The 24,866-nt window shown below is 44.6% G+C and overlaps 1 protein-coding gene across 2 annotated transcripts in view; it reads right to left on the reverse strand.

Annotated features, from left to right (window-relative positions):
• Positions 1-687: 687 nt before the first annotated feature.
• The window catches only part of CLNK (cytokine dependent hematopoietic cell linker), a 194,198-nt gene continuing 170,019 nt past the window's right edge, over positions 688-24,866 (reverse strand). For both annotated transcript variants that reach the window (XM_030192602.1, XM_030192601.1), the window contains exons 15-17: positions 19,543-19,620; positions 17,244-17,399; positions 688-957 (exon numbers count right to left, since the gene is read on the reverse strand). In XM_030192602.1, coding sequence (XP_030048462.1) covers positions 811-957; positions 17,244-17,399; positions 19,543-19,620 — 381 coding nt within the window. In that variant the 3' untranslated portion in view covers positions 688-810. The remainder of the gene's footprint in view (positions 958-17,243; positions 17,400-19,542; positions 19,621-24,866) is intronic.

A 24,866-nucleotide genomic window follows, 5' to 3' on the forward strand; every position in this document is an offset into this window, starting at 1 on the left:
CCTTCCCCAAACCTACTCAGTCACCAATGGTGATCCTGGGTAGGTCCTAGGAGGGTTTGGGGTTGTAGTGGGAGGATCAGGTGCTGGAGGCAGGGCTACTTTTTGGGGTGGGGGGTTGTGACAATGAGGAGAGGTCTGGATTAGGGGGTGTAGAAGGATCTAGTTTGGTGGGGATCAGAAGTGTATGGGGGTGCCATGGTGTTGAGTAGGTAGATTGGAGGTGTTGGGGTATGTCAGGGGGAATCAGAAGGGATCTTAGATTGGAGGGTTGAATGGATCAGATGGGAAGGTATGGAGTATATGATTGAGGGGAGAGCTAGGAGGGGGGAGTGGGAATGGGTGGCGATGCCCCAGGCAGCTGTCATTTTGACAGCTAATGGCAGAGTTGCATTGCATGCATGGGCCAATACACAGGCCCTCTGTACTATTGGCCCAGATATGTAACGTAGTGTCTGTGCGGCAAATGCAGGGCTTCCCTTTGCATTTACTGCAGAGGCTTTGCACTTACCACATATGAAATTTTGCTGTTGGTGTGCAGTAAGTGCAAAACTTACCACACTTTAGTGAAAGAGCCCCAAAGAGAAAAAGTGAAAATGTTAGGAAATCACCCTTAACATTCATTAAAAGGATCAAATGGTACAAGCCAAAGCGGGATCGTAAAGAGAAAACATCAGGCTGTGGTATCAATTTATTTGTGCTTAACATTTTTTGAGTTATTTTCAAATGTGACAATCCTCTGCTTTTTCTGTTGGTAATAGTTTTCATAAATAAAATATCTTTACATTTATGCACAGAGCACTGTGTCAACAACTATGGTAAGAAATATCTTCTGCTCAGCTGAACAGGATTTGTTAGATAGCATTGTTCCCCTTGGGTATGTGATTTTTCCTTTCCATCAATAAGTATCATTGGAACTTTTTTATAGAATTCAATCATCTCCTCCACAGAATCAAATTTCTGAAATAGAAATTTAGATTTGTATTACTTTTTGGTGTACATTTATCCGTCATTAGCAGTAAAAAAAAAAAAAAAAGAAATCTTTCAAGACTTGTCATCATTTTACTCTACTTCGTACAAAAATGTTGTTTTCAAACAAATCTATACAACGAATGCAGTTTTTGTTTCACAGTAAAGACAATGGCATAAAGTTCCTAATTTTATTTTATCAGATATTTTAATTGTAAATTATGATGTAAGGTTGAATTTTCAAAGCTATAGTCAGAAACTACATAGGTAAAGTGTCAGGGGTTATGTGAGTAAAATTGTTCTCTTAACTGGACTTGCAGCAAGCTAAAGGTGGGGGGAGGAGTAATTAGTAAGGAGTGGTAAAAAAATTGGGCTTTTAACTGAACTTTAATTTCATATGGGAGTGATTAACTGCAGTATCTCCACTCCGCAGGTTAGTCTGTGTCACATGCCTAAAGCTGTTTGCAATCAACCTTGCAAGCAACATCCTATAATAAAAAGCACCTCCAACATTCTGACGCTGACGCTGTGGCACTGTAGCAATGTAGGGTTCATAAGTCTGTAGTTCAGCGTTTCATTGGCTCTCACTGTCCCCGCCCTCACGTCGAGGAAATAGTTGCCAAGCAAACAAACGCAACGTCACAGGAACGAAGAACCAATCAGACAGAACGGAACTTGGAGGAGGGAAGTGGAGTGGATTGAATGTCTAACAAACAATCATATACAGGGAGGTAGGAACATCAGTGGAGGCAAGTGCACAGAACGGAAGGACACACACACTCCACACTCTCTCTCAATCACTCTGTGTATCTCTCTCTTACACTGTCTGTAAAACACACTGTCACTCTCAGTCTCTCACATGGACAACTGTATGTCGCATTCTCACGAATAAGGAGCTCTTCTGAGGTGATTGTTAAACTGATTGAAGGGCCTGAACAAGGAAAACTTTTACCACATTGTAACACAGTTTACACAAAAAATATTGTATATAAAGAAATCTTACACACGTAAACAATTATATTCAGAATGCAACAGTGGAAACATTAATGGCAGGAACTCATTACATTGCTAGCGCCCATTTCATTGCGTTAAGAAACGGGCCTTTTTTACTAGTTATTCATATTGCCCAGGAGCATCTTAAAGGGTCAGTCAATAATGGCTGAATTGCCCTTTCCTTCAAAGCCCCCATCGCATACCCCCTTCCCGCTGGCCTTCAGTTTCACAAACCTCTCCCACTGTCCTGTAGGCTTCCTCCTAGGTCTACTTTTTCAAGTCTCTGGGGTCTAGCGGGGAGGGGGGCTAGAACAACACTCAGTTACTCCTGCCCCTGCTTGCTCCAGGTTCAAAATGGCACTGGCAACCCTTAGTGCTAATCTCAAGCACTAGGGGTCATGCTGCCTTGAGTCTTTTGTCCTTATACAGCACCTTGATCCCTAGCAGTAGTCTCATGCTACTACAGCTAAGGGTTGCTGGTGCCATGTTAAATCTAGAGCATGTAGGGGTGGGAGCAGCTGAAGATTGCTCCTACTCCATCCTCAAAGGTTGTGAAAAGGTAGTGTCAGGGTGGCCTGACAAGGGGGGGGGGCTATATGATAGAGGGCTTCAAGCGAAGTGGCAGTTATTTGGCTGGCCTCTTTCAGATGCTCCCAGCCAGGAAAAATGTTATTTTTCCAACCGTAAAGCAGCTTGCAGTGTTTCCTGAAAGCAGCGTTATTCAATATACATAGTAATGAGGAGTTTCACATGTATTTGCATGCTTTGCAGCTCATTAGTATGTGTCAGCTCAATTTACCACTGCCAGCAGTTGCCTTCTACTTAACCAGTTCCTAACCCAGTCAGTCACTTTAGGGCTCAAACCAAGGGCACTCAGTTTACAGCAGAGTCCTGGTCAACCTACCTTCAGTGTTCTACCCACCCATCCAAACAGCAGCTGCCTCCCTGGCTGCCTGGCCAAGGAAGACCCCCCTACCCGAGGTCTACCTTTTCAAGCCATGGTGATCCAGGAGTGAGTTGAGGGCACGAGCGATCCCCACTCGCTTGTGCCTGAGTGGTTTCTGTCTTCAAAATGGCTGCCATGAGCTAGAGTTCACAGCAGCCATTTAGAGAGCACACGGGCATAGCAGCCATTTTGAAGACAGAGTCCACATGGGCACAAGTGAGTGGGGATCACTTGTGCCCTCAACTCACTGCTGACCACTAGGGCTTGTACATGTAAACCTGGGGTGCGGGGCTATCTTGGTCAGGCAGCTGGGGGGGGGAGCACAATACAGGAGAGGCAAGGCTGTGCTGTGCTGTGTGTGGCTGGAAGATGAATAGGTGGATGTAGTGAGTGCATTATCCAACTTTTCGGTTATTTGACGACCTGTTGGATAATTGAGACTCTACTGCATTTATAAATCATCAATGTGGAACCGTGTCAAAGGGTTTGCTAAAATCTAAGTGTACCACATCTACTGTTCTCCCTCAATACAACTCTTCAGTCTCCCAGTCAAATAAATTAGTCAGATTTGTTTGGAAAAAAAAAACTGCCTTTTGTGAAACCATGCTGCCTTGGGTCCTGCTATCCATTGGATTTCATATACTTCACTATTCTCTGTTTTAGAAACATTTCTATCCATTTACTTACCACAGAGGTCAGACTGACCGGCCTGTAGTTCACAACTTCCTCCTTCCACTTTTCTGGAGAGGGACCACATCTGCCCTTCTCCGTTCACCTGGGACTACTCTCGATTCTAGAGAAGCATTGAAAGGTCAGCCAGCAGAGCTGCCAGAACTTTCCTAATTCCATCACTCCCCTCAGATGTATGCCATCCAGCTGTATCACTTTGTCCACCTTTAATTTAGGTAGTTTCTCAAGAACACATTTCCATTCCTATTTGTGCTTGTCTTCTGTGGTCCTAATCCCCAAACTACTTGTGAAAAGAAATATTTGTTAAGCAATTCTGCTTTATCCTTATCAGCTTTTAAGTATTCCTCCTCTGCACCTTTGAGTCTCACAATACCACTTTTGCACTTCCTCCTATTACTAAAAAAAATGTTTTGTCCCCCCATTTTACCATACCGGTTACTTTTTCTTCCTCGACCATTTTTGCTTTTCTGACCACTTTAGCAGCTTCTCCAGGTATTTTGTCATCTGTTTTCCTCTTTCTGTGATCTCTTGCAGTTTATACTGCTACTAATTATTTCTATAGTGCTACTAGACATATGCAGTACCATACACGTTATATGCAGGCAGGTACTTTATCCCTAGTGGGCTCACAGTTTTTGTACCTAGGGCAATGGAGGGTTAGGTGACTTGCCTAGGGTCACAAGGAGCTTCAATGAATTGAACCCAGTTCCCCAGGATCTCACACTGCTGCACATAACAATTAGGCTACTCCATTCTTCTATGCAGGGGCGTAGCCACGGGTGGTCCTGGATGGGCCCATGGCCAGCCACTTTTGCTTGTGGTCCTGGATGGGCCCATGGCCAGCCACTTTTGCTTGAGGCCCACCGTAACTAGCCCCAACCCAACATTCCTTGCTGCCTTTTCTCCCGTGCCTCTGGGTCCGGCCGTCTGGGAGCATTACCTGCCTCAAATTCTGCTCCTCCCCACTGCTGCCTCGGTCCCTGCAGCATTCTTTTTTTGGCCTGTTGCTGGCAGCGCTGTGATTCACACAGGCAGCTCTGCGCCCCTTTTCCGCGTCCATCCGGCCCTCTCTGATGCACTTCCTGTTTACATAGGGCCAGATGGACGCAGCAGGGGACAGCGGGCCAAAAAAAGAATGCTGCAGGGACCGAGGCAGCAGTGGGGAGGAGCAGAATTTGAGGCAGACAACGCTCCCGGACGGCTGGACCTGAAGCCGGCAGAAAAAAGGCAGCAAGGGTGTTGGACTTGTGGGGGGAGGATGGGGGGCTGGAGGGAAGGTATAGTGCTGCCGGACTTGTGGGAGGAAAGGGAGTGGAGGGAAGGTAGCGAGCTCCTGGATGTGGGAGGAAAAGGAGGAGGGATCTGGATGGAAGGGAGAGAGCTATTGGACATAGGAGGGAGAGGAGGAAGGGGCTGGAGAGAAGGGAGAGAGCTGCTGGACAAGGAAGGAAGACGAAGAGGAAGAATGGATGAGGGAAGGGAGAGAGCTGCTGGATGTGGGAGGAAGAGGAGGAGGGGATCTGGATGGAAGGGAGAGAGCTGCTGGATGTGGGAGGAAGAGGAGGAGGGGATCTGGATGGAAGGGAGAAAGCTGTTGGATGTGGGCGCAAGAGGTGGCTGGAGGGAAGGGAGAGAGCTGTTGGATGTGGGCGCAAGAGGTGGCTGGAGGGAAGGGAGAGAGCTGCTGGATGTGGGAGGAAGAAGAGGAGGAGAATTGGAGGGAAGGGAGAGAACTGCTGGTACAGCACAAGGAGGGATGGAAGGGAAACAGAGATACCAGACCACGGAGATGAAGGAAAAGGGAATAAATACTAAACCTACAGTGTGAGGGAGGAAGGGAGAGCAGGGTGGATGGGCAGGCAGGGAATCAAGCAACCAAACCAGATGCTGGAAAGGGGAGGGAGTGAGAGGGAGAGAAGCTGGATGGGGTAGGGTCAGAGAGGGTAGAGATATATTGGCACTGGGATGAAGAGAAGGGAGAAGCTCGACAGAGAAATATAGAGACACAGAGAAAGGAACATACTAAACATGGATGAAGATAGAGGTACAGAGATGGAAGAAGATAGATAGTGGACATGGAGAGAGAGTAGAAATATCAAATGGACATGAGACCTTGGTGAGTGAGTTAAGAGAAGACAGAAGGATGTAGAAACCAGGGCATAAGACCAACATGACTTGAAAAATAAAATGAGCAGACAACAAAAGGTACAAAAAAGAATTTTATTTTTCTATTTTGTGACTAGAATATGTCAGATTTGAAATGTACATCCTGCTAGATATGGCTGAGGCCCAAGGCAGAAATTTGGGAGAGGACACAAAAGCTTAGTAACAGGCTGTGCCTTTTTCAGCTTCCAGCTGGCCTGGGGTTCTCTCTGGCTAGGGGGCCAAACACAGTTGCCCTAGTTGTACCTCCCCTAACACTGTCTCTTGCATGTGCTATCATATTTTGCACAGTATAGGAGAAAATGCATCTCTTTGTATTTCTCTGTGCTCTGCTACATGTAATGTCTGGCCTCTTGGGATTTTGATTTTAATTTGTTTATGGTTTGTGGTCACTTATTCTGTATTTAGCATTGTGTTCTGTGTGTGTGACCAAAGTATTCTGTTAGCATCAATTTTCTATGTAGTATTATATAGTACTTTGGCTTGTTTAGTTTTCTTGATGTATTGATATTTTAGGGCCCCACTGTAATATTTAGGATATATGTGGGGGAAGCATATGTGTGTTGGAGGACCGTGACTCAGTGGAGGATGAAGAGTGCACCCTCTTATATTTCCCCTAGCTCTCAATGTGGCCTGCAGCCACTGAAGCCAGCACCGCTACTCCCACTGAAGTTATTGGGAGTGGGGTAGGTGTACGGTAGGAGTAGGGGCGTGGGCAGGGCATATCAGGTGCGCGCCGGAAAATTTTCTGTTGGGTGGCGCTAACTAGGTGGTAATCAGCATTGTATGCGTGCTGATGATTCCCGTCTAGTTAATGCGTAAGACTTTACCACTAAGTCAATGGGTGGCAGTAAGGTCTCAGGCCCAAAATGGACACGTACCAATTTTCATTTTGCCACACGTCCATTTTTGGCCATAAAAGGCCTTTTTTGCAGGTTCGCTGAAAAATGGACCTGCATGCACACGGCTACACCAGCGCAGGCCATTTTTCAGCGCACCTTAGTAAAAAGACCCCCAAAGTTTATCAACAGCACATATACTGGCACTCAGGGGTTCTTTTATAAAGGCATGCTAGTGTTTTTAGTGTGCGTTAATGATTAGCACCCTCTAACATTTATCGCATGCTTATTTTAGAGCGCATTAAAAACACTAGTATGACTTTGTAAAAGACCCCTCAGTTTCTTTGGTTTGCTTCTTCCTTTTCATGTGTAAAACAAATGAAAAGTTTATGCATATTTTTGCTTTTTTTTCAGTCTCCCCCCCCCCCCTCGTTTTTTTTTTTCTTAGTCTTTTTTCTAGATCTGTATTCTAGCTAGGGGTTTATTTACTTTAGCACACATAGCTATATCTTTAGTGTCTTTGCAACTTTATGTACACACACACTTCATGTCCCTGACCACGGATAGCCACATTGTCTATTTTTTCTAGTATTTACCAGTTCATCTTTTTATTTACTTATTGATTATAGCCACATGACCATTTATTTCAATGTCTTGAATATGGATACACATTTGCACATTGCATTTTTTCACTGATATTTTCACTTGCAGTGCTGGATCAACAAGATATTAGGGATCTGGCTGTTCCTTGTATGTTCATGCACTTGCTCACACGTGTTGACCCTTTTTTTTCTTTTTTTTAACATTTGTAATTTAATTAATTTTGAATACAATGAGGTGCACATTTCATTTGTACATTTGCATAATGTCCATATGGCCGGTTAAGGTTTTCATTATAATTTCTTCCTTTTTCTCAAGCACTTGCTTTTTTTAGACACATATGCATACTTGGAGTTGTACTATATTCATTTTTGGGGTGTATCTTTTGGTACATTTGTTTTCCATTTTGGCACCATAATGGTCTTTTTAAACAATATACACACCTGCTCATTCTCCATTTAGAGACACTGTTCGTTTTTGTGGCGGCCATGCTGAGCATTTGGTGATTTAGTTTGGTTTCAATATATAAATATTTTTTCTTTTTTTTGTGTTGCTAAATTTATACATTTTTAAAGATAGACCATTTTGGGATCTAGTATTACTTTGGTTTAATGGTTTTCTGAAATCAAGGTTCTACCAAGTAAAACAGGATAGATATCTCCTTTCCATGGTCCCCTAATTATGGTCCTCTGTAGGGCTCTCCACTTTCTCCAATACTATTCAATATTATGATGCCTCCATTGGGCAGAAAATTTGAGGCTAATGGATTCGATACCTTCCTTTTGTTAATGATTTACAAGAAATTCTGCCCATAATTAAATCAGATTTAGACCTGATGGAATTCTGGGCTTCTGATTTTAAATTGAAACTCAATAGAGATAAAACTACGTTCCTTATATTGACTAATCCTTTTCATCCTACACCATATAAAAAGTTCACTATTAACACGATTTACCCCATAGAATCAACAACAAACATTTGGGGAATATATATTGATCAACATTTGACATTTCATGTTCAGATTTCCAAGGTAATTTTGAGTATCTTTAACTCACTATGGCAATGAAAAAGACTATAGCCTTTCCCCCCCCCCCCCCCCCCCCCCCCAAGTTCAATCTTCCATACCTTGGTTCAATCATTAATACTATCCAAACTTGATTACTGCAATGCCATTTATGCTGGATGCAAGAACTACTAACAGCACATAATATGTTCTGCTTCATATATTTATGAGAGACATTACTGAAGGATTGGAAGGAAAAGTTTGCCTTTTTGCAGATGAAGTTATGAAGATAGCCAATAGAGTGGATACCCTGAAAGGAGTAGAAACCATGAGAAGGAATCTTCAAGTGTCTGGCAGTTAAAATGTAATAATTATGCTAAGAAACCAATGTTTTTACAATACTCAAAAGTGCAAGTGTCAAATATATATTTTTCTTTTTTAATTGCAATTAGTGCTCAGTAGGAGGCGTCATGTTCACAGAACTCTCATGTGGATTGTTTCTGCTGACTCCCTTAGGACATCATTGCACTCTTTCCTCCCTACCACATCACCAGTATATTCAAAAAACTTTCCATTTTATCGATGATGAGAATAAGTTTGTGCTAAGGTTGTACTTAGCTTTGTCTCGGAGTGCAGGGAGTCACTGTTGTTCTGGAAGTCCTGTGGGGATCCCCATCCGTGATTGTGACTAACATTATAACAGTAGCTCACGCTACTCCCTAAAGTCGGGATTAAATTTGGCTCCCAAGATGTTCTCTGTTGTCGGTTCCCAACACGCTGACATGTTTCGCTAAAATAGCGTCCTATTTTATCTGCAGAATTTAATCCCGACTTTAGGATAAAATGGAAAGTTTTTTGAATATAGTGGCTGTGCGCAGCGGTGTGCTCAGCCTCGCTCCGCTCGCTGCCTCGTGGCCATCAGGGTGGTATGCTAAAAAAAAATAGCTGCACGCATGGTTGAGCATTGAGCTGCCTAGTGTGAGCCTCAGCCTGCCTGTGCCTGGCCCTGGAAATGTGGGGAAGGTTCTTTGAGATTCGAGAATCGAATTGAGTTCCTCTCATAGTACCGAACCATGGTGCTGCCAAGCAGCTGCCAGCCCAGCCCTGCAGGTAATAAAATTTTAAATGCTTTTTTCTTTTTACATCATAATGTTAACAGCATCATGTACATTTTTTTTTTTAATTAAGCTAGCTCTGGGGCCTGGGCACTATTAAAATTTATTTGTTGTGGAATTTCTGGGTGGGGTAAGAACTTCACTGCCTAGGACAAAAAATGTATATATTTAATGATTAAAATATACCTTTTTTGCCCTGCAGTGAAGAGCCCACCCCCACGACCAGCCAGCGTTTTGCTTACTCTTGTAATCAAAATGATGGCTCTGGTCTGGTGGTGGGCTTCTGGATGGGGGATAGAAGTTTCACTGCCTAGGGCAATGAGGAGCTCATATATATATATATATATATATATATATATATATATATATATATATATATATATATAGCCCACCCATATTACCTCTGGGCCCAGCCAAAATGTCAGGTCTGGCTACGCCACTGTCTAGCACCAGCCGATTTTTTGCTTGAGCTAAAAATGCTAGCGCACCTTAGTAAAAGACCCCAGGGGGGACTGGAACTACAATCAGGCTCCCACGGGAACCCAGTGGTAGACAAGGATCACTGCTTGCCAATGACGCAGTAGCTCTATCGCAGGATTATAAAAGGGTCCCTTAGTTTATAAGCCAAAATCTGAAAGATGAAAAAGGGATGTGGAAGTAAATATGAATGTACCTATCACATGGAGGGGCATAATCGAACGGTGCCGGCCAAATAGATGGCTGGCCATCTTCGGGGCCAGCTCTGCAAGGGGGCGGAGCCAACCATATTTTCAAAATATGGTGGGGGTGGCTAAATTGATCGCTGGGTTTAGAGGAGATGGCCAGCTTCCTTTTTCAGTCATAATGGAACCCGAGCCCGGCCATCTCAAACCCAGCGAAATGCAAGGCATTTGGGCGTGGGAGGAGCCAGCATTTGTATTGCACTGGTCCCCTTCACATGCCAGGACACCAACCGGGCACCCTAGGGGGCACTTCTAGAAATTTAAAAAACAATAGCTCCCAGGTGCATAGCTCCCTTACCTTGGGTACTAAGCCCCACAAATCCCCCCCCCCCAAAAACCCACTCCCCACAACTCTACACCATTACCATAGCCCTAAGGGGTGAAGGGGGGCACCTACATGTGGGTACAGTAGGTTTGGGGGGGGGGGTTGGAGGGCTGAACATTAACCACCACGTGGAACAGGTGGGGGGGTGGGCCTGGGTCCACCTGCCTGAAGTGCACTGCACCCACTACTGCTATCATGGAGCTGGGTATGACATTTCAGACTGGCATAGAGGCTGGCAAAAAACTTTTTTTTAAATTTTTTTTTTGGGTGGGAGGGGGTTGGTGACCACTGGGGGAGTAATGGGAAGTGATCCCCGCTTCCCTCCAGTGATCATCTGGTCAATTGGGGCATTTTTTTTTATGACTTGGACCTAAAAATAAATGGACCAAGTGCAACCGGGGAAATGCTTGTCTGAGCCGGCCATTTTTTTTCCATTATGGGGTGAAGCCGGCCATCTCGTAACCACGCCCCTGTCCCGCCCCCACCCCCGTCCTGCCTTCTGTACCTTCCCTTGAATGTTGGCCGGCTCCACGCTGAAAAGCAGTTGGGGCCGGCCAAATCGGCTTTCGATTATACTGATTTGGCCGGGATCAGGAGATCGCCGGCCATCTCCCGATTTGTGTCGGAAGATGGCCAGCGATCTCTTTCGAAAATAAGCTCCATAGTTAGCCACATTGAACTCGAGTATGTTCAGGAAAATGTGGGGTATAAATGTCAAAATACTTACATACATAAATAAAGTTAAATGATCTTCTGAATGATAGTTTTCTAGAAAGTAGCAAAACTGTTGAAGCTTCTACAGCAAGTTAGAACATAGATATTGTTTGGGATTCAAAATCCAAACCATGAAGACTGATGATCAGATGTTGAAATGAATGAATTTTTTTTTTTTTTTGCTGTTGAGTAATGCGTTAGGAAGAGACTAGCACCTGAAATGTTAGAGGTTGATATTCAAATTGTTTTTGGAGTAACCTTTGGAGTTAATCACATAAATTAGGGGTGAAAATTTCAGGCTGGCTAATGCATACTGTAACTTGTGGCCAAATATCTGTATTACTTTTGGCTGGACACAGACAGATGAAGGAGGAATTGAAGGCATTCTGGAGAGTACAGTTACACAATCAGCAGTAAAATTCAGCTACTGTCCAGTTGAGTTTATCCATTTAAGTAGGCCTGAATAAATAGCTGTTCTGCTTTAAAGGGTCCTATTATTTAGGCACACTAACAGATAAGGTGCCCACAGGAATATAATGGACATCTTATCATTTTGCATGTGCTAATCTTTAGCACACACTAAATCTGTTAACGCACCTTAGTAAAAGGATCCCTAAATGTATAACTTATATATCACTGGTTCTAATTAATGGGTAATGCAACTGAAAATCCACAGAAGGGTAAATGAATGCCTTGTTTGTCTTTATGTGGAGATTGGCCTGCTAAATATCAATGTTTTAGTACACTGAAGAAGGCAACCTAGAAATGGTTGGGTTGGAATAAGGTCATGTATTTCCATTGACAAGTAGAATGAATTGGCTATATGTGGGTGATGTCATCCAGTGTTACTGGATATGTAGCTCTCTCGGAAACTATTAGAGAAAGTTTCTCTACATGTGCATCCCATCCCATTTGTTGTACCCCTACAGATACACCTCAGTTTCTTTTTCTGCTGTGCTTAATAGACACAATTGTATAGTTTTCTCACCCTTGCACGTCTTGTCTTCTTTTCCCTTTTGATTTCCCCCCCAATATTTTCAACCTGCAACTGGAAGATAAGCCTGAAAGATAGGAAAGTTGCTTCTATTGCTTCAGACTGACATGATGAAGAAGACTGTTAGGTGTGGAAAAGTGTTGGTAACAATTCCCTCAGTGTGTAGACAGAAGCTTGCAGAACATTTAGAGGTGCAGGAGGACCCATTCACACATAGTTAAATGAACCCATCTGTCCCATGGCATACCCCTTCACCTTCAACAAGGTGGGTATATTTCCTGCATGTGGCTTCCTGAAAAGCTCAGTCATGAAATGAACAATAGGTCTTTGGCTGGATTGAGTCAAAGGTACTAGAAAGTTCATCCAGCATAACCTAGAAATTGGGTCTATGCAATGCCTGGGCTCTGGCACCATACTCCAGTGTGAATAGGAAGGCGCAAAGGATCCACACAGAGGTATGATGGTGATTATTTAAAAAGAGTCAGTCAGCACCAAGCAAGAGACATTCAGTGCAGAAGCTAGGTATCAAAGTCGTGGTGTAGTGTCTACCTTGTTGAAAGGGAAAGCATTAAACATTGGCATGAAGAGTATTAATGCTCAGATTCCTGGAGATAGTGAGGTGAACACTGATTGATCCGTGCGGAAACTCCAAAACCTAAAATAAGGGCATTTTAGTAGGAAAGCCAGTGCTTCCAGAGGTGATTAGCACTCAGAATTTGATCTCTCAGCAGTGAAAAGATAAAGGACTGTATCTGGCCATTTAACCTCACTACGAATTATGGTAACAGAAGCTGAGGAGTGGTTTCAATTGGTCTTTCTGCCTTTTCTTGCAAAATCATCTGCACAATCTACACAAACTGGAATCAAATTATTCCAGGAATTTTTTTCTTTCTGTCAAAAACAGGAGCAACAGTCTCCTCCTCAGGGGTTACAGTTTGTCTCACTGCAGGTTATTCCATAGCAGAGCATAGAGGAACCTCTGACTCATCAAGAGTTTATTCTTTCTGGATCAGCAGTTCTGATTTCTATTCACCTCTCCTGTTTTCTAGACAGATTGCAGATGTAGTCTTCCAATTCCTCCAAATAAGTTATCAATTCTCACAATGAACCTCATTACTCAAAACCACACCTTATGGAAGTGGAATTGTTCATGGGCCTTTCTTTTGAGCCAGATCACCATCAAGCAATATTTCACCTTAAATGGATATCATTTTGAAAGGCTTGTATGTAAATCCACTATTTGTATAGTGGGTTTACATATGTAAATAGTGCTATACATGCTGAGGGTAAATTTAGAACAGCACTATATACACATAGATGTGCAGGCAATTCACTCTTTTAGACATCCACAGTGTATTAAGGTTAGAGGTATGTTCTTGGCACTCCTGCAGGGTATTCATGCTGTATGTGTTGCATAAGGCTTGTGGATGCTGAAGGAATCAAATTTGAATATCAGGATTTATGATTCTTTTGGGACTCTGTGCTGAATGTGATGTTTGTTCAAGATTTGCTTGCAGTTCATGTTGCCTGATTCTCTATTCATATTATTTTTTCTCCCTTCTCCTTTTACCCACGTTAGACCATTGCAGCCCTTACCACCTTCCCATCTCTCATAAGTAGTGTATTTCACCTGCATTTGTCAAAAGTAATTGACAGGTGACATACCTATTTGTGGGTTCTCAGCTAATCAAAATGAGGACGCGCCCAAGCCATGCCCACACCCTGCTCTCTCTTATACCACTGTCCAAGCCATGTCTTCTCTCTGGCCCCATTGATGACATCAGCAGATATGTCTTGACCCTACCCCTTTTATATAGCCGCACCCCTTACCCCACCATATTTGCATAGCTCTGCCCAAACCCCACCCTGTTTTTACATAGCCCTGCCCCCAAACCCTGCCTTTTGGTAATATCATGTGAACTGATGTCATAGCCATGCCCCTCTTCGAAGAGAGCAGCTACTACTGTATACATTGCATCATTTCCTGTTTCTTCTACTAGCCACCATCTTGGATGGGGTCATGTGATGGGAAGTGATGTCAAAAACTCTGACACCACCCTCTACAGCATCAATGGAATTTACTTGCACATGCGCAGCTTTATTTTTTTCTCACAGGAAAGAAAGAAAAATAGGTGTTTTTTTCTTTCAAAAGGGATATCTTGTGCTTAATAATGGCAGACTGCTGAATGATAGCTATTTTAGGCTTTAAAACAAAGAATAGAACCCTTCGCCTCCTTGCTTTAAAGGGTACATATAGTCAGACAAAAGCCAAACTGTTTTAAGAGTAAATATCTCACAGCTGTATGTGATCGTGCCCTGGTTTCTCACAACTTTTCAGCAAAATGGCTGCTGTGAAAGCTTTCCTGGTGTAAGATCTTCCATTTCTTACATAGATCCTAAGCTCCTAATTATAACAGTCCTCCATTTCAGGGATATGGTGGGTTGAGCCTTGATGCTGAATAATTGTAACAGAGGAATCTCCAACTACTACTACTACTACTTAACATTTCTAAAGCGCTACTAAGGTTACTCAGGGGCGTAGCCACGGGTGGGCCTGGGCCCACCCACTTTGGGCTCAGGCCCACCCAGCGACGATGCATAGAGACGACAAAAGAATTGATCCCCCGCCGGCACGCAGGCCTTCTTTCCCCTCCCTCCCTCCCCTTCGGGCAGTGCCGCAGTCTATCGCTACAGCTGAGCAAAGCTGCACCGCACCGGGTTCGTCTCCGTCCTGCCGCTACTTCTGCCCTCTGGCTCCGTGACCTTTGTTTGCTCTTCTGCAGCGGTTCCGGATCTGTGCGCTCCCAGGCCTGTCTGTATGCTGCCTGTGACTGCTTCCGTTCCTCTGCGCTGGGCCCCGCCTCTTCAGAAGAGTAGGTGGGGCCAGCGCAGAGGAACGGAAGCACTGGCAGTCGCAGGCAGCATACAGACAGGCCTGGGAGTGCGCGGATCCGGAACCGCTGCAGATAAGCATTGTCTGGCAGCAGAAGAGAGCAAACAAAGATCACAATGGAGCCGGAGGGCAGAAGTAGCGGCAGGATGGAGACGGACCCACAGTGCAGCTTTGCTCAGCTGTAGCGATAGACTGCAGCGCTGCCCAAAGGGGAGGGGAAAGAAGGCCTGCAGCCAGGTGCCAGACTGTCGCTGGGGAAAGGGAGGGAAAAACGTGTGTGTGTGGTGGTGGTGTGTGGGTGGGGGGTTGGGGAGAGACGGAGAGATGCTGCAAGGGGAAAGAGGGAGAATTGTGTGATATGGGTGGGATGGGTAGAGGGAGAGAAAGGGCATAAAGAAAAAAACATTTTGGACATGGAAGTGGAAGGGAGAGATGAGAGGGCAAATGTTGAACAGGAAGGATGGAGAGTGGATGATGATGGTGGGGGGGGGGGGGCAGAGAGAGATGTCAAACCAGGGGCTCAAGGCAGGGAGAGGGAGAAAAGTTGGACATGAAGGTGGAGAAGAGGAGAGGAAAGGAGAGATGCATGCGTGAGGGAGGGGAGAAAGAGGGAAGATGGATCCAGGGAGAGAAGATAGACAATGGATGGTAGGGAAGAGAAAGGGAAAAATGCTGGACAATGGGGGAGGGGAGAGAGATGGGACAGGAAGATGCTGGTGGTGGGAGGTAAAAGGGATAGGGAAATATCAGGCTACGAGGGTGAGGAGGGTAGAAAGAGGGAACAGATGCTGGGCTGGAAGGGTGGAGGGAGGGAAACACTGGGAATGGTGGGAAGCATGGGGGAGAGGCCCAGGGACTGGAGAGATTAGTGATCACAGGGGGTAGAAATATGGTAATGGCGCGTAGATCAAAGATAGAAGGGAATGGAAGGCTGAGAAGGAGAGAGATGGGGAATGGGAGAGCAAAGGGGTGAAAGGAGATGGAAATGTGATAGATATCTGAAAAGTAAAAAGAAGGAAAAGATTTAGGAAGCGGATGAAATTTGAGTGTACAGAGGCAGAAAAGAAAAAAAAAGAAGGAAAGAGCTAAAATGGAAGGATCAAAATTTCAGAGGTAGGTGTAGTGAGGAAATGAAACGACAGGAGAAAAATGACAAATGGACAATCGCTTGAAGAATTAGCAGAATACAGACAGAAATTGGAACCAACATGATGGAAAAATAAAATGTCCAGACAATAAAGTAGGAAAATCATTTTACTTTGAATATTTTAAATGGAATATGTTAACTTTGGGAAATGTGCATAGCGGATGTCTTTTTATTGTGTTAAGTAGAAAAGGAAATGCGCTTTTGTTTTGGGGTTTTTTTTTGTCCAGTGTTGCAGTACATGCTGAGGTTCCCAGTTCAATTTTGTCTATATATTTTTATTTCTAATTTGTGAGGGTCTGTCAGTGTGACTTTAACTGCAGATGAGGAGATTGGAGAGGAGAGGGAATTGGGGGAGGGGCTTTATTTTCTGCCCTGGTCACCAACATGGCTAACAGCAGCCCTGACCCTTGCTGTAGCTAGTGGGGATTCCCAAGCCCTACTAGCTGGGGTCTCTTCTGAAGCTGGCCAGAGATGCCTTCTACTGAGCTTGGCAGATGGGAGCAGCATCCTGGAGCCACTGACAACTACGATTGTATGGGGTGCTGGCATCAGTGGCTCGAGGAGTTGCTGCTGCCTACTGGGCTTGGTGGAGAGGAGTTCTGGCCATCTTTACTGGAGGCCTTCAGCTGACAGAGATTGGGGATCCTCATCTGCTAAAGTATTTATATTTTGAATTGGGAAGTGCTGGGGAAGAGAGAAAATTTTGTGCCCACCCACTTTGTGTTCAGGCCCACCCAAAATTGGCTGTCTGGCTACGCCACTGCTCCAACTATACTTAATCTGCTTGGACAGAAACTTTTCTTCCTTTGAAGAGTATACTACAAACACATGAAAATAATTTCCCAATGTTGAAACTGAATAATATATTTGGGAGCAATATTCAGCTGGTGATGGTCAACATTTCTTTAAAAGCTGGCAACTGCTGGTAAAATTAGACCAGAATATTCCATGTCGGATGTTATCCAGGTACTGGCACAGCCTTTTTGCACCTGCAGTTATAACTCAGCCTATTTGTCATAGATGTAATATGTTGCTCTGATATATTTTTTTATTAGTTAACATGTAATACTGAATAGCAACAATAACATCTAAGAGAAAAACATATGCAAAATTGTACAACAGATTTCACTTACATTTTCTTTTCTTTGCCCCGATCCCAGTGTATACTGCTGAGTATCTTCTAGAAAATGTATTTTAATGTTATAAACCTTCTTTCCATAAAATATGACCAAAACATATGGTTCATTGTTGGATTTCATGGAATGGTCTCTGACCAAGAATGTTCCATCCTATATAATAAAATAAATGATACTGTATTTTAAAATGTAAGTATTTTTCTACAATACTATACTTACAGCAAAGCTAGTCAATTATAGTCTCATATCAATAAACATACAAATATGGAATGTTGCTGATTTATACACTTGGGGATTGATATTCAAAGCGATTTAAATGGTCAGGAGAGGCTCCTAGTTAAGTAGCAATATTCAGCATCACTTAACCTAGCAGTGCCACTGAATGTTGACTCAGCAGCCAACCCTTAATCTGTGAGGTAGAGGCAGGCAGGAGTGGAATTTGTATGAAGCAGCCACCTAGCCAGTTAGCGAGCATGTTCAGCCTACTAACTGGCTAGGAACCCACATAAAATTAGGACAGAAAAAAGGCTGACCTAACTTTATGCAGGGAATGAAACTGGGCACCAGTCTGAATATCAGCCAGTGTTAATTACCCTCTGGGTAGCAACTCCAGCTATCACCCCATTCTGATTCCCCTCCCACCCTCTACCTTGACAAATATTTGATGGTCCAGTGATAAATGTACTTTAGCGATGCCCACTCGCTCCTGCCCACGTTGGAAGCCATTTCAAAATGGCTATTTTGACCTCTAGTGGCAGCCTCATGGTACTTTTGTGAGAAGTGGTGGGTCAAAAGCAGTGACAGAATTCAAAAAGATATAGAATACAGACAGAGGGGATGGGGGTTTACTAAGCAGTGGTAAGTCCAACACGGGCTTACCGCTCACTAAATTGGAAGTACTGCTGGGCTACTGCAGCAGCCTGGCGGTAGTTCCCATCCCCAGCACGTGCCATTTCCGGCGCAACAAAAATATGTTTATTTTTGTAGTGCTGGTGTTTACCTGGCAGTAATCGGGCAGTGCCGCGTGCTGCCCGATTACCGCAGGGTTAGTACAGGAGCCCTTACCACCAATTCAATGAGTGGTGGTAAGTTCTCCCCCCAGAAATGGCCATGTGGCAAGTGCTTGCCAAATGCCATTTCTATTTTTTTTTTAAACAGTCTTTTACCTGCAGTAGTAAAAGGGGGCCTCAGCACGCATCAAAAACACATGCTGATGTCAGTACAGGCCCCCTTTTGCCGCAGCTTAGTAAAAGGACCCCAAAGGTTCCCTATATGGCATAAAGATGGAATTAATGTATAGAGCTTTTCTACTTAACAGTAAAACCTAAATAACTTTTCTACTTAAAAGAAAAATAAAGTCATGGGAAGAAAGGGGTGAAGTAGACTTCAAAGGGCTTCATTTATAACCCTAAACACAAAGGAAGGGGTAGGAAGTAACAACAGAATTACAGGTACAATGTGGAAAGTCAAACGGGTAAAACAATTCTTCCCAAGGGAAACTTTGTGCAACATGATTCAAACAATGGTATTAAACACATGTTGATTACTGCAATGGAGTATATACGGGTTGCAGGGAACAAATCCTAAGGAAACTACAGACTGCTCAGAATACGGCAGCCAGGCTTATCTATGGAAAATCTAAATTTGAAAGCGTAAAACCCCTCCGGGAAAAAATACACTGGCTACCAATCAAGGAACGTATCGCCTTCAAGATTTGTACCTTTGTTCACAGAATAATACATGGCCTAGCTCCAAGCTATATGTCTGAACTAATTGGCTTACCAATTAGAAACACAATTGAATCAACCAGGACGTACTTAACTCTTTACTTCCCAAGCTGTAAAAGCCTGAAGTATAAATCAACATACGTGTCAAGTTTTTCTTATACATGTACACAGCTCTGGAATTCTCTACCAAAACGCCTGAAATCTACGAATATCATCTAGAATTCCGAAAAAACCCCTAAAAACTCACCTGTTCAAGAAGGCATACCCCACAGTATCTGACAAACATTGAATAATGAAATATGGCATTTAAAATCAGGAAACGGACAGTTTTCAACCCCGATGCATGATCACACCCTAACATTTTGTCTGAATCACCCCAACCTATTTACCGATACTTCTTTACTGTACTTGTCACTGTAATAGTACACCTATACTATATTTGTTCACACCGGAGACTAACCACCTCTCCGGCACTATATAAGCCACTTTGAGCCTACTAATAAGAGGGAAATGGTGGGATGCAAATGTAACAGCTAAAATAAATAATTAAATAAATACTTATTACTTACACTGTGTTCTTGAAGTAAAACCTCTTCTGCTTCTTGACGATTATAATCTCTGATGTACCACTGACATTTACTGGAACCCTGTAGTAATATTTGTAATATATTAATGATAATTTGGTAAAATGAGTTTTTGTGTTTCATTAGATATATATAAAGGGGCATTTTCGATATGACATCTAAGTCTAACTTTGGACATTTTGCACAAAACATCCAAAATCCGAATAAGAAAGATCATTTTTCAAAAAGAAAAACGTCTACCTTTTTTTATTTTTGAAAATACTGTTTCAAACAAGATTTTCGCTTTGGATGTTTTGTTTTTTTGGTCCATTTTTGAAAAAAAAAAAAACCTGAATAAGTGCAAAGTGTAGAGATTCATTCGGTTACAGTTAGGACACGTATAGCCCGCTAATACTATATTAAGTAGTTCACAGTGGGTTACAACAAGATACTAAAGCACAATTTGCCCAGGATGCCTCTAATTTTAAAGATTGTTATTTCAAGTAAAAATCTTGTTTGCCTATTGGTTAAAATCCTAAAATGCTTATTGGAAGCATTGCTGTTTATTTGTTCAAACTTTAAGAGCTTCCCCCTATTGGTCTATGATTCCTTATATGTATACTGGTTCTGTTACTAGTTCATCTTAAACATCAGGTAGACCTATGCAAACTGGAAAGCATTTGTACATTTTTGGTTTATTATATTTTCAGTCTCCTGGAAGTAAGCATTTTATTTATTTATGGTTCATGTGTATCCCACATTTTCCCAAAACATGGAGTCTGGCATCAAATGCCATTGATTGTGCATACTGCTGAGTTTCCCCTGCATTTTGGACATCATAAGTATTTTCACCAAGGAGTGTGAAAGAAAGCACTCGATATGTGTATATATCTAGGTGTGATAAAGAAAACACCCTGCACCAGTAAGTCTATTTATGCACCACTCTATCACTTTATCATCAATGAACATCAATTTATAATAAATACGTTTTTTCGGACCATCAGAAGCAGCTGGTATATTTATCTCGGGCCAGTTTTACTAAACCATGCTAGTGATTCCCATGCAGCAAATGCAACAAAGCCCATTAGAATTGAATGGGCTACATTGCATTTGCCATGTCGGGAATCACTAGCACAATTTAATAACAGGGGCCTCTAATGCCTAAACAGACACACCATGCTGTAGGGCTTCCTCATCAGCCCTTTTTTTTTCCACTATATATAACTTCTCTCGGAATTTCCTCTTTCATAGTATATACAAAAAAAAAATCTTTTCTTAAGTAGATATAAAGCGGCAACTTATCTGAACAGACTTGGTAGTCAATGCTGACATTTTGGAGAACCATATGCCAACATAGCTGTGTTTCACAATTCTGCTTCAGGGCAACATGGTCTCCTTCACAGGAGCATAGCCAGACCTGCCATTTTGGGTGGGCCCTTCCCACCCCAACCCCTGTACAGTTATTTTAAAAACTTCCCTCTGCCCCCTCTATCCCTGCCCCCCTGGCATCTGCTCCTCTCTCCCTCCTTGGCCTACCTCCAAGCTGTCGCTGGCAGCGATTCCAGTATGGAACCTAAGCCAGCCCTTTTGTATTTCCTCTACCGTGTCCCCGACTCCCTGCCAGTGAAGAAACAGGAAGTGACGTTATCAAGGGTGGAACATGGTAAAAGGAAGCCTGCAGGGTTGATGCAAGTTGCTTAAAGGAATCGCTGTGGCTCAAAGGTGGGCGGGGGAGGGGGGTTCAGAGAGAGATAGGCAGCTGCCATGAGAGAGAGAGAGAGAGAGAGAGAGAGAGAGAGAGAGAGAGAGAGAGAGAGAGAGTGAGGCACCACCAATGAGGTGCTTTGGGGGCCACTAGACTGGGTAGGCCTGAGAAAGAATGGGTGGGCCTGTGCCCACCAGGCCCACTCGTAGCTATGCCACTGCTCCTTCAGCTCATAACAAGTTCTCTCCATAATGCAGCCACTATGTAGCCATTTCTGGGGGTGCGCTTACTGCCGCCCTTTGAAAAGGTGGTAAGGGCTCCTGCGCTAACCTGGTGGTAACTGAGCAGCATGCAGCACCGCCCAATTACTGCAGGGTAACCCCCAGCTGTAAAAAAGAAAGAAAAAATGACACACAGGGAGAAGAACTACCGCTAGTATCCATGTTAGGCCAGTGGTAGTTTCAATTTGCCGCACGGCAAGCCTTTTGTAGAAGGGCCCCTAAATGAATATGCCACTTTTGATGGTCCTAAAAATTTTTTTATTAAATATTTTTGTATGATAAATTGATGTTCATTGATGATGAAGTGATAGTGACACATTAATAGATTTATAAATTAACAAAGTATTTACTGGTGTGGGTTTTTCTTTATTGCTATATATCCCTCCATGAAAAAAATATATTTCTTTGGCCTCTGAATGTGCTTACATCTAGGTGCAAACACAAAGCTAAAAGTGCATCCAGCTCCAGAGGTAAATATAAACAGGTCAATTCATCCTTAATCCAGAAATTAAGGCTGCTGTAGAAAGCAAATATGATGGCCTTGTTATTTTAACCTGTGTCTGCAGAGTTGGTGCAAACTCCAACATGTACTGACCATCCATATGGTTCCTTTATTTCATCCAGAGGAGGTAGAAAAGAGATGGCTTGGATCATCAAAACCTCTCTTGAAAGCATGGATAAAATGTCATAACTTGCAACAGTTGCGTCTTGTCTCTCCCTAAGTGATGAAGATCAAGCCAGTGATTCCCCAATCAATGGCAAAATAATGTAGGGCACCTTGGACTTGGGGCTTGGGAAACATGAACGCAGTGGACACTGATTCAGGAATCCATGACAGATCTTTGGATCACCAGAAAAAGTGTAGAGGAGTCTCAACCCCATATAGCAGGACTAAACCTTCCTCAGATGTGGGAATTGAGAAAGGCAGACACTGCAGGCTATGCTTGCTTGCGTTGAATTGACAGAAGAAGCATCTCACCTTGTTCTAGAAGCTGAGACAGATGCTGATTAAACTCTTCCAAAAGCTTACCCTACACAGTTAGAACCTCAGCACAGTGGGGCCCATACTGGCCAGAGCATGGTGTGATGGCTTTTGTTAGTATAGGAGACCTAATAATGGTAAGAAGGTTGGACCCACAGACAGGTTCCTCAAAGGACATGACTCCCAAGGTTCAGGGGAATATAGATTGAGGTTTTTCTGCCTGCAGCAACCACCCTTTCTCAGGTTGAGCCCTCTGCTGCTGCACTCTCCAAATCCAGAACCAGAAACTATCAAGTGCAAACCCTGCCCATTCCACACTAGGAAGTTAACTCAATGCAGTTTAAAAAAAATAGATCCCACAATGTATTTTTAAATGATACAGTTGTATTATTTACTTTATATTTTTAATTTATGATACAGCATGAAACTTTTTTCTTTTTTTTAATATATGGTGCTTTTTACTTATGTTGTATTTTCGTTCTCCGAGGACAAGCAGGCTGCTTGTTCTCACTGATGGGTGACGTCCACGGCAGCCCCTCCAATCGGAAACTTCACTAGCAAAGTCCTTTGCTAGCCCTTGCGCGCCCGCGCGCACCGCGCATGCGCGGCCGTCTTCCCGCCCGAAACCGGCTCGAGCCGGCCAGTCTTCTTTTGTCCGCACTCGGTACGGTCGTGTTTTCGCCGTGTCGAGCCCCGGAAAGTCGACCTCGCGCGTCCAAATTATTTTTGAGCGTGTTTTTTTCCTTCGGGAAAGCTTTGTTTAGTCGGGAAGTGCTCCGGAAACCCTCCACCGGGTTTCGTGTCAATCCTCCCCGTACTTCCAGCTTTTTGCCCCGGTAAGTTTTCTTTCGTCGTCGGGGTAGGCCTTTTTTTAGGCCTCGGTCGAGAATTTTTCTCCCTCTAAATTTTTGGTGCTTCAAATTTCGCCATTTCGGCTTTTGATTTCGCCGGCGTGATTTTTCCGCCCATGACATCGAAGCCTTCCAGCGGCTTCAAGAAGTGCACCCAGTGCGCCCGGGTTATCTCGCTCACTGATCGACACTCGTCGTGTCTTCAGTGTCTGGGGGCCGAGCACCGCCCTCAGAACTGCAGTCTGTGTTCCCTGCTTCAAAGGCGGACTCAGGTAGCGAGACTAGCCCAGTGGAACGTGTTGTTCTCGGGCTCTTCGTCGGCATCGGCACCGGGATCTTCGAGTGCATCGACGTCGTCAGCGTCCAGACCATCTTCCTCGGCCGCCCCTGCATCGAGTGCATCGAGGCATCGGGCCTCTGCATCGGCGCCGAGACATCGGATAGCTGCATCGACGTCGGTGGTACCAGGACCTCGTCTGCTGATGTCGTCGGACGGTGGTGCATCGGGTGGAGTGCAGGTGAGGGCTGTCCATTCCCCTGCTGGTGGCGGTGAGCCCTCGGGTGGGTCTCCTCCTACCCTGAGGGCTCCTGCGGTACAGCCCCCCCGAGATCGACCTTCTTCAGTCTCGGCCCCGAGGAAGCGACGGGTGGATTCGACGTCCTCCTCGTCGGTGCCGGGGAGCTCCGGTGACATGCTTCGGAAGAAATCGAAGAAGCATCGACACCGGTCTCCTCCCCGTGTCGGCACCGAGAGCTCTGGGTCGCCGAGGGATTCGGCACCCAGCAGGCATCGGCACCGAGAGGACCGCTCACCCTCTGTTCAGGAGGTGTCGATGCGCTCCGCTCTGGACAGCCCGGAACAGCCTCCACGCCCGGAACAGGTTCTGACGTCGACGCCTGCATCGACCTCTCAGCCTTTCTCTGCAGCCGCTCTGAACGAGAGCCTCCGGGCCGTTCTCCCAGAGATTCTGGGGGAGCTGTTGCGCCCTACCCCTCCGGTACCGGCGGTGCTTGCGCCTCCGGTACCGTCGAGCGTGGCGCCGGCTGGCCCATCGCCCGGGGTGAGGTCCCCGACGTCGGTACCGCGTGCGGTGCCGACTGCGGCCACCTCCCAGGAAGGCTCCCCGACTACGTCGGCGGAGGGAGCTTCGCCGATGCGGGCGAGGGAGTCTACCTCTCGACGCCCCCATCGTGGACGTGGCTCCACGGAGTCGAGCCGGGCGCGGTTGCAGACGCAGGTCCGTGAACTTGTGTCTGACACCGAGGGTGAGGCCTCGTGGGAAGAAGAAGAAGATCCCAGATATTTCTCTGACGAGGAGTCTGAGGGTCTTCCTTCTGATCCCACTCCCTCTCCTGAAAGACAGCTTTCTCCTCCCGAGAGTCTGTCTTTTGCTTCCTTTGTCCGGGAGATGTCTACGGCCATCCCCTTCCCGGTGGTTGTGGAGGACGAGCCCAGGGCTGAAATGTTTGAGCTCCTGGACTATCCTTCTCCACCTAAGGAAGCATCCACT

The sequence above is a fragment of the Microcaecilia unicolor genome, chromosome 2 (genome assembly GCF_901765095.1).
Source record: "Microcaecilia unicolor chromosome 2, aMicUni1.1, whole genome shotgun sequence".
NCBI lineage: Eukaryota > Metazoa > Chordata > Amphibia > Gymnophiona > Siphonopidae > Microcaecilia > Microcaecilia unicolor.